Source organism: Conger conger, chromosome 6 (assembly GCF_963514075.1).
Source record: "Conger conger chromosome 6, fConCon1.1, whole genome shotgun sequence".
Lineage (NCBI taxonomy): Eukaryota > Metazoa > Chordata > Actinopteri > Anguilliformes > Congridae > Conger > Conger conger.
This window is the reverse complement of record NC_083765.1, coordinates 26,332,662-26,342,070: the sequence shown is the minus strand read 5'-3', so window position 1 is coordinate 26,342,070 and position 9,409 is coordinate 26,332,662. Positions and strand designations below refer to the sequence as shown.

Below are 9,409 nucleotides of genomic sequence, written 5' to 3'. Positions count from 1 at the left end.
CACAATCCTACTACAGGTCTCCTAACAGCTCATGGTGCAGAACATGGTGAAAAAAACATGGCCGCACTGCACTGTTTACCTCCCCCAAATGAGTCTGTGACTCGCTTCACAAAAATAGAGACAAAGTAACAATTTAATTTAAATTAATTGGTACTGAAGCTGTGAGGTAAGGTAAAGTGCCTAACTACCAACCCCCCCCCTCCCCCATCCAACCAAAACACCGGCCGATTCGAAGAGGGCTTCTGCTCTGGTGTTCAAAAACCTACAAAAATACCCACTATGCCTTTCCCACCAGTGGTCAAAGGAAACACACACAAGATCTTTAAAACACTCTCACCCCTGCCACACCTCAACAAAAAAAGGATAAAAGATATGGTAATGAAGTCATTGAGAAGTTATCCTCAAGTCCTGAGATTTCCATTTTCAGCTCCCAGATGGGAGAGAAGGGTGGAGAACAAGGCCGGCCTCGCTCAGGAAGTGCATCTGTGCAGTTTTGTCTTTTGTTTTTAAAACATCAGGCAGATTGTAGGCTCTTTCCAATTGCTTATTTTCCACCTCATTACTTTCCTTGCTTCTTTTCTTGCTCCACCCACCGGGGAGAAGGTGAGAAAAGGCGAGATAAGGTGAAGTGAAGTGAAAAATGAAGACGGGGAAAGAGAAAACGTGACTCAGGCAAATGGAATGTCCTTGCTCCTTCAAACGTCAGGAGAAAGCCATGTCAGTTACAAACGTAGCACATGGCAGATGGGGAGAGATGGATCCACAGGCCGATCATTAATACGTCACACATTCCGGAAAAATACTTCCACAAAGGATGTGGTCATGTTTACTTGCTAAAGAAAAGTTCGGGAGCCTTCTGACTTCTAGCTTCAAGGAGATTGGAAGTGATTGGAGCCTGTGTTTTTGAGGACTGTGTTTCCCCTTTAGCTGGAGGGTAGCGGGGTGCTGGCGAAGCGGCCTGAGTTGCGGGCAGACTGGAAGGACGGGGAGGGGGGCAGGTTTCGGGGAATCCACAGGTCTCCGTTGTGGAGCTTCCACAGCAGCTCTTCGTTCTGGAGGGAGAGTCGGTTGTTCATTTTGGTCTCCTTCATGATGGTCTGCTGCAGGGCCACCTGTTCTGTGGACAGCTGCCTGAAACGGAGATTAAAAAGTAAAAAATAAAAAACACAGGCACACATACACAAACACATAGACACACCTAGTTTTCTGAGTAATAAGTTTACCTGTGCAGGGCAGTGTGCTGTTCTAGCCTGGCTCTCAGATCCTCATTCTCTTGCTGTGTTTTTCTAAGGCATCCTTCCAAATTCAGGTTTGTTTCCATCTGACAAAGAGATACAAGTGAGCACACAGTTTCCTCATTCTCTTCATGTTTCTCGCTGCCAGCCTCTCAACTAAAACATACAAGTTAATGGAAATCAAGAAGGTTAAACTTCTTTTCTTTAGCCTGCACTTCAACATAAAGTGAATCCAAATTGAAAACATGCTTAGTTTTTACAAATCAGGTAACATGTTATTTCCTGAGAGAAGGGGCTGAAGGGCTCTGTCCAGTAAGAAGGAATGGCTAGATGACTCCTGTGCCAAATTGGCAGAACATATGTGGAACAATATGGAAGTAGCACCCCCTGTGAGCAGTTCTTCCTCACCAGCGTCTTCAGTTCCATCAGCTTCTTGTTCTGCTGGTGAAGCTCAGTGTTTTTCAGCTCCACAACCACCTTCAGGCTCTCCAGTTCCTGCTGCAGGTACAATGTGTGGGAGTCCTATGTACACATGCACACACATTACACACACAAATGCACAAATTACACACTCATGACACACACATTATAGAAACACATGCATTACACACACAGGCACACACATATGCATTACACACACATCACAGCATGCATTTTACATACACACATGCACATTATTTATTTATTATTTTTAAAAGCTAACCATGGTATTCATTTTGTGAAAATCCATACTCTCGGTTTGGCAACTGAGGGTATGGATTGGCAAACCGAGTGCACAGTTTACTAAACTGAGGGCATGGATTGGCAAACCGAAAGCACGGATTAAATATTTTAACATAGGGAGTTCAGGGGGGCTCTATAAGATCCTATAGACAGAGGCTTGGGGTAGCACCATTACCTGACTCTTCTCAGCCAGCAACCTTCGGTTTTCTTCTTCCACTTTCAGCTTCTCGTACAGCGTTGCATTCTCACTCACCAGCTTCTCAATTTGTTCCTGAAAGTACATTGGATTGACTCTGATTTCTCACAAGGCATTCTCACTGTCAAAAATATACAGTTTTGTGCAGCGTGGCAGATAAACTGTTGAAATAGATTAAACATCACATTTACATTAACTTAACCTGCTATTGGTACAGCTGCAACGCTACTGAACAATTTGATATTGCACCTTGTCTAAATAAAACATTACAGATGTGAAATGGTTGCTAACAAAGTGACAAGGACTTTTTTAATGAAAGATGAACTTACTGATAAAGTGGTTTCCATTTCCTTCAGTGACAGTTTGTGGGTTTGCCTCTCCTGCTCTTGACTTTTCTTCAGTTCTGGAACAGAAGGAGGGGACAGCGTCACCTGTGGTCCACATAAACAGGCCCAGCCATTCTGGATCCCACCCTGTAGTGCGTGGCCATTTCCATTTCCCACCAAATCCAAGCCAAAATGCAGGGGCCTCAGTTTTACAACTTAATAGCATTGCACAAAGACCAACAGTCTTTGGACAGTGGATAGGTTAGTGTATCGCACGCTACCCAGAAATGTCAGCTAACCTTCAAAAGACGTTTCGTAGTTCAGTTTCAAAGACTCCATCTTCTGAGAGTGGCTGGCTCTCAGTTCCTTTTCCAATGACTCATGCTTGGACCTGAGATCATTCACCTATATGATAAATATGAAACAAAGACCTTCAGCAGGGGGTTCTGTGCTCCAGACCAGTTTCAGCTGCACACAAAAAACTTGCTGGTGGATTTGGGCCAGATCAGACCCATACAGACACCATCGCTTTTCCTAACACAGCCATAGCAGACCGCTATTAATCTCAGCACCACCTACGAGACGATCTGGATCCACCAAAAACGTCACAATTAAACATGCATGTAGTATACATCTACACAGCACTGCAAGCCCATGAGGAGCTCATTATGTGTGTGGCAAAACGGTCAAATGTGTGTTTTAATTATACAATGCTCTGGGCACAAGTGACTGGCAAAAGAATGGTGTCAAGTGAAAAAACTATCTGGAATAATGGTGTACATTAGGGCTACCCAACCCTGTTCTTGGTGATGTATAGTCCTGTTGGTTTTCAATCAACCCTAACAAAGTGCACCTTCAACAGCTAGAGATCCCATTGAGCTGCAAACGAGTTCAATCAGGTGTGCCAAATTATGGGTGAAATTAAAACCTACAGGACAGTAGATCCCCAGGAACATGGTTAGGAAGCCCTAATGTACAGTTAAGCAGCTAGCTATTAAATAAGCATAAAATGGTCACCACAAATGTAGTAACATGGCCAAGGAATGGTTCAGTTAACTGACTGGATAAGCTAGAGACGATTAGCTCCATGTCTCCAGGGGAGCATGCATGATTGTGTAAATGACTGGTTTAACGCATAGTAGCAGACGTGGGGCTGAGCGAGGGCCCACCTGCTGCTGCATGCGGCCCCTGCACCTGTCCGCCTCCTGCTGGTAGACTTGGTGCACTTTCTCCCACTCGGCAGAGTAGAAGGCCCCCAGCTGCTCCTCCAGCTCAGCCAAGTCGCTATAGTGACGATCCTGAGCCTTCCGCAGCACGCCCTCAAACGCCGCACGCAGCTCGTCCTTCTCCTTCGACAGCTTAGCGCAGGAATTAGCCGCAGTCACTGCAGAATAAGCACGCGGAAACCCTTAAAACATACATGTACAGACACACGCCACAAACACACACACACATACTCACAAGCATACGCACAAACAAAATAAACATAATTTCACAAAACATCATGTTATTGAAAATAAGTTCCCTCATTCAAAACAACTTAGGATCTGTCAGTTAAGGAGTAATCAGAATGCAGATGTTATCGCAGTAACCAGGCCTGGCATTTTTTGAGGGCATAAAGGCCACATGCCAGGGCAGGAAGGCCATCAGGTAAAACATTCTTTTTTTTCCATTTTAAAGAATAATGTATTGTTATTTCATATATGTTTAGTCATTCAGAACAAAAGGTAAACAAAACAAATGTCTATAAATAAGTCAAAAGCACAGCAAAGGGCAGGATTCAAACCCACTTTTTTATCTCTCACAATTGTTTCTCTACCTCTCTCTTTGTCTCACACACACACACACATCCACATGGATGCACATACATGCATACACACACACACAGGTACATATGCACACACACGTACACATGCATAAACACGTCCACACAGACAGACACACAAGCACACACATACACACACCTACACCACTCCAGTCCTGTGCCTGAGGACTGTTCTGTTTCACACATTCCTACGCCAAGATGAGAGGGAAAAAAAAAAGAGTTTTGTATTTGCAGGGCCAGGGAGAGAGTGAGCAAGGGTGCCTGTTAGGGCAGGGAATGCACTGCAGCCGCCGCGAGGGCAGGAGGGCCCACATTCCACTGCCATGGGTTATGAAAGGTCAGGGGTGAGGGGTCATGGGGCCAAAATACAAAAACAATGGAAAAGAAGTACTTGTGTCTCTAGCAGTCATTGGGTTGTGTGGTCTGGGAGAATGAATCCTAGAGCATGACTGGCACTTACATGCAAAAACATCGGAATACTGCATTTCTCATTTCACCCCAGGCTGCTGTATGGATATAAGGGTTCTCCCATCAGCATTAGAACAGCTGTATGTGATTAGTTGGGCTAACGTGAAAACAGAGAAAAGCGGGAATCCTGTTCCACAAAGCAGGATTATTGAGTGAGCCAACAAAATTTGGCTGCAGGCAAATTGAGCAGTAGGTACAGTAGCCTGCACTCCTCTGAAAAGCGACAAGTGACCGGTGAACAAGCCAATCAAAGAAATATTGACCAAGAAGATGTGCTCACTGATTCAGATCATAATATATAATATAGCCAATAAAACGTATGCAGTCTTATGCTGCATGAGAACCATATCAACATTTTAAACATTGTGTTCAGGTTTTTTCCTCATTAGTTTTTATTGTTTTATTTAAGTTCTTCAACAACTTAAAAAAAAAATCTACATTTAAGCTAAATAATGTGGCCAGCACAATCATTGCGCAATCCCATAAGAAAGGGATTTCAATGTCTGACAAGTGACAAACATTGCTCTGACTCCTGTTTCCAGTTTTTAGTTGTCGTGTTCTGCATATGAAAAGAGCACTTCTGAGCAGCATATGTGCATGCTGGGAGCTACATTTCAATTAGGAAAACAATGTCAAGCATCTTGAGAGTTGTAAGTGCTTAGTGTGAGCCAAATTAATTTCTCACACCTCGTTTTGCACCCATGTGATACATCACAAGACATACAAGACAATTCATACACTCAGTGAGCACTTTATTAGGTATCTATTATACTTATTAAGTCTTCTGCTGCTGTAGCCTATCCACTTGGTGGTTTGACACGTTGTGTGTTCAGAGATGCTCTTCTGCATACCACTGTTGTAATGTGTGGTTATTTGTGTTACTGTCATTCTCGACCCATCTGGACCTTCTCCTCTGAGCTCTCTCATTACCAACGTGTTTCTGCCCACAGACCTGCTACTCAATGGATGTTTTTTGTTGTTTGCATTATTCTCTGCAAACTCTAGAGACTGCTGTGCTTGAAAATCCCGGGATATCAGTAGTTTCTGAGATATTGAAACCACCCTGTCTGGTACCAACAATCATCCCATGGTCAAAGTCACTTAGATCACATTTAGTATGAAAAACAGCTGAACCTCTTGACCACATCTGCATGCTGTTATGCATTTAGTTGCTGCCACATGACTGCTAGTGTACAGGTCTACCTAATGGCCTGTGGTCACTGAGTGTATGTCATATGTGAAAGCACTCCAAGATCACGTGAAGGGGCCAAAACTAGTCTGAATAAAATTAGGATTAGGGGGTGCAGGTTAGGGTTGGGGCTGGGTTGGTTTTGATTCTGATTGGATCTAGGGGTTTGAGAGTTAAAGTTGACACTGGGGGCACAATTTGAGTTAGAATTAGGTGGGAACAGGTTAGATTGAAGATTTGGAATCGAGGTTCGAGGGATAGAGTTAAGATTGAGATCAGGGGTTTGAGGGTTAAATCTAGGATTTGGCAAGGAGGGTTAGGTTTAGAATTGGGTTGGTAGGGACACTTTACAGAGTAACAGAAGGGCAAGAAAGGGAAAGGGAAAACATCACATCCCCCAGTGAGGAAAAAACCTTCAAACAATGGCGAGAAAACTCCCCAAAGGGGAAGAAATTGTTAGCTACCTATCAGCAGTGGAAATAAAACCCTTGGTTGAGGCCCACAGTCACCTTTGGGAAACTCTTCAGCACAGAATAGTGGTATGGGTGTGAGGCAAGCTGACAGTTACCAAGGTAACAAGGTCTCTTTTAAAGAAGCTATAGCATCCTGACCCAACGATGACATCTCTCAGTTCCAAGCGTGCTCCTAAACGCGCCACAAAGACGGCTGCACGTCTTCAGCACTCAGGGGGGTTCATAGCCACCATCCACATCCTATTCTGTAAAAAGTGCTGATGTGTCAGGAGCAGCACTATGTGAAGCGTAGCTTTATGACCACTGTGACCCATTCAGTCAAGCCTCCATGAGTGAGGTACAGCTTCAAACACTGCAGTCTGTGTGCATTCATTTCACCTGATTCAGCAGCAGGTTCTAACATCTACTCTCAAAATACCCATGCTACAAAAACAAACACTGACACTGCCCAAGGGTATTTTCTTCAGCTATGACCTTGCCCCAGCCAAGCCAAGCAAGGTTTCCCAGTGGAACTGTTATGGCAGAACTGTTACAGCCACTTCCATTATCTCGGCAGGCCACAAGTTCTGTTTATTTTTTTTGTAACCTGCCACTTAATTGATCAATTAAAGAAGTCGATTACACAGTAAACTCACTTAACCTGGTTTATTGGGTCTGAATTGGTTGCTGCTAAGGCCTGTTGCATACTGTAGGCGAGGAATGCAAATGCAGACTTGGGACATAAGTAAGTTATTTGCTTACCATAACCTACTCATGTTTACCAGCTTCTTTTAACCTTATCTGAGGCTATATGTATTACTGCCAATCCACAAGGTGGCAGCCTGGGCTAATTTGGTTAGAGTGAGTAACCTAGGAGCAGAAAGGATTACTTAATTTGTGGTTGTTCGTTGAAAAGTATTTACATCCAATTCTGACAGCAGCTGGCCCTCGCATTGTTCCTTGCAACTGGATACACACAGTTCCTGGATAAGTTATGAGAGATCAGTGTCATTGTCCAACCCGACACAACAGGCAGAAGGAGAAGAAGAGGGTGAGGGAGAGAGAAATAAATGAGACTGGCCTGCTGGCAGCTAAACTGCACTGTCTTGCTTAGTAGATTGCCTTGTTAAGGGTGACGCTCACAAGATGTACACAATAACTGTATTTGTCTTTGTACTATGCAAGTACGCAGCCAGGTATTTAGGTGCCTACTCAAGGCAGAATGTCAGCACTGAGATTTGAACCTACAACACCCTGGTTACCAGCACCCGCAGTGCTTGCATACAGGTTGGGCATAGTAGTTGCACTCCAGGACTCCCTGAAAAGGGAAACAGTGGATACACTTACCCAGTTGCTCCCGCAAGGCCACCAACTCCTGGGACCGCTTCAGCACCCCATCCCGCTGTGAGAGAGAGAGTGCTGTGAGATTTGATTTTCTCTTGCTGTGTGGAAAACTGGACCTCCTAGCAACAATTCCAACAAAAGAGTTACAGATTTTATTTAATCTCAACTGCATATAATGCATAATCTGCATATATGGTATTATCCACCTGTGTATGTATATATTGTTTCTGTTCATTGATTTTTGTTGCATTAAGAGTGAAGGGATGTTCGAGTAAGGGTCAGTTGTTTTTGGCTTTGGAATGTGTGCCTAGCCTCCGTTTATTATGAAATGCCTCATCAACCCAATGCTATTTATTGCCACATCTAGTGCTCATTTGAACTGAATTGGGGGTGGGGGAGTTCAAAATGAAGAAGGTGGACAAGGGGTGCTAGCTGACAGGCCTCCCAAAAAAGTGCATAAAAAATGTGTGAATGGAGAAAACACATGCAAATACCAATCATAAGAGAGATTCTACGTACATTGGCACGCTTTTCTCCAACAGGTTTATGCCTTCCAGCACAATTTTAAAAGCTAACCGATTCGGGACCAGAGATTTGAAACCACCTCATATCCCTCAATTTCAGATCAGCTATTCTGAGAGCTTTGTAAATGGCACCACAGAGAGCAGCAGACTAATTGCATCGAACTACAAAAGGACAGACATGTCAACTCCAGTGGCCTACACATTCCCCGGGTCAAGACACGACCGGCACACAGAAAGGGTTTAACAGACGTGGTTCTATCACAATGCATTCACACTTTCTACTGTATGAGAAAAGGAGTGAAGCTAAAATATACTTCAGATTCATCAACCAACTTATACAAAACCAGCTGTCAGATTGCCAAAAACTAATAAAAGGATTACCTGTTAGATTACCTTGGCACTGGTGCACAGGGTGCCAGCATACATCCCCCTCTCCTCACATTTCATACAGTTGATGGACAATGCAGACACATTACCTTAAATCCTCAAAGACACAGATAAACTGCTCAATACACACACACACACACACACACACACACACACACAGTCCTGACTCCAACTTGGTCTGCTCTGCACAGTGGAACAACAATAAACTAAACAAGCAGAGTTTGGCCAGCAATGTGCCCCCCTCTGCCGCCCCACCTCACCCCACAGACACAGATGGGGAGCACTTTTACCCTTTTCCTGCTGCGGGCCATGCCTGCATGGGCCGGTTTGCTGTCCGAGCAGCCCATGGTCCCGGGTTCGAGAGTGTGTTGTTCCCCCACCCAGGCGCCTGTCCACAAACTCCGTACAACCTTAGGATCTCATCCCAGAGCAAGTTCCCCCAGACCCCACCCCCAGGCCAGCCCAGCTACCGTATATCTCCTAAGAGCAGGTAGAGCAAACAGCAGGACCCACTGTACATTTCCTAAGAGGGGGGAATAGGGCTGCAAAAAGGGAAGATCCCTGCCCCTCTCACCTACTCTGTAAGGTAATGCAAGCTAGTGGACAAACAAACTTGATTGGTGTTACAGAAGAATCCAGTTGTGTGATCTTCTCTAAAGGTAGCTATGTGAGGTGTGTTGATTTCCATTCCTCTTTGTTTGAAATGTTCAACTGAACTTGCAGACTATTCCCTCCATTAA

General features: G+C 44.4%; 1 protein-coding gene across 1 annotated transcript; it reads right to left on the bottom strand.

Annotated features, from left to right (window-relative positions):
* Positions 1–229: 229 nt before the first annotated feature.
* On the bottom strand, positions 230–9,054 carry LOC133131449 (microtubule-associated tumor suppressor 1 homolog A-like). The gene is made up of 9 exons (XM_061246818.1): positions 8,960–9,054; positions 7,762–7,816; positions 3,650–3,864; positions 2,780–2,885; positions 2,484–2,557; positions 2,134–2,229; positions 1,644–1,757; positions 1,224–1,321; positions 230–1,131 (listed from the first exon to the last, which is right to left on the bottom strand). Exons 1-9 carry the CDS (start codon positions 9,014–9,016, stop codon positions 924–926), a joined length of 1,023 nt encoding a protein of 340 aa, XP_061102802.1. The 5' UTR covers positions 9,017–9,054; the 3' UTR covers positions 230–923.
* Between the last annotated feature and the right edge of the window lie 355 nt (positions 9,055–9,409).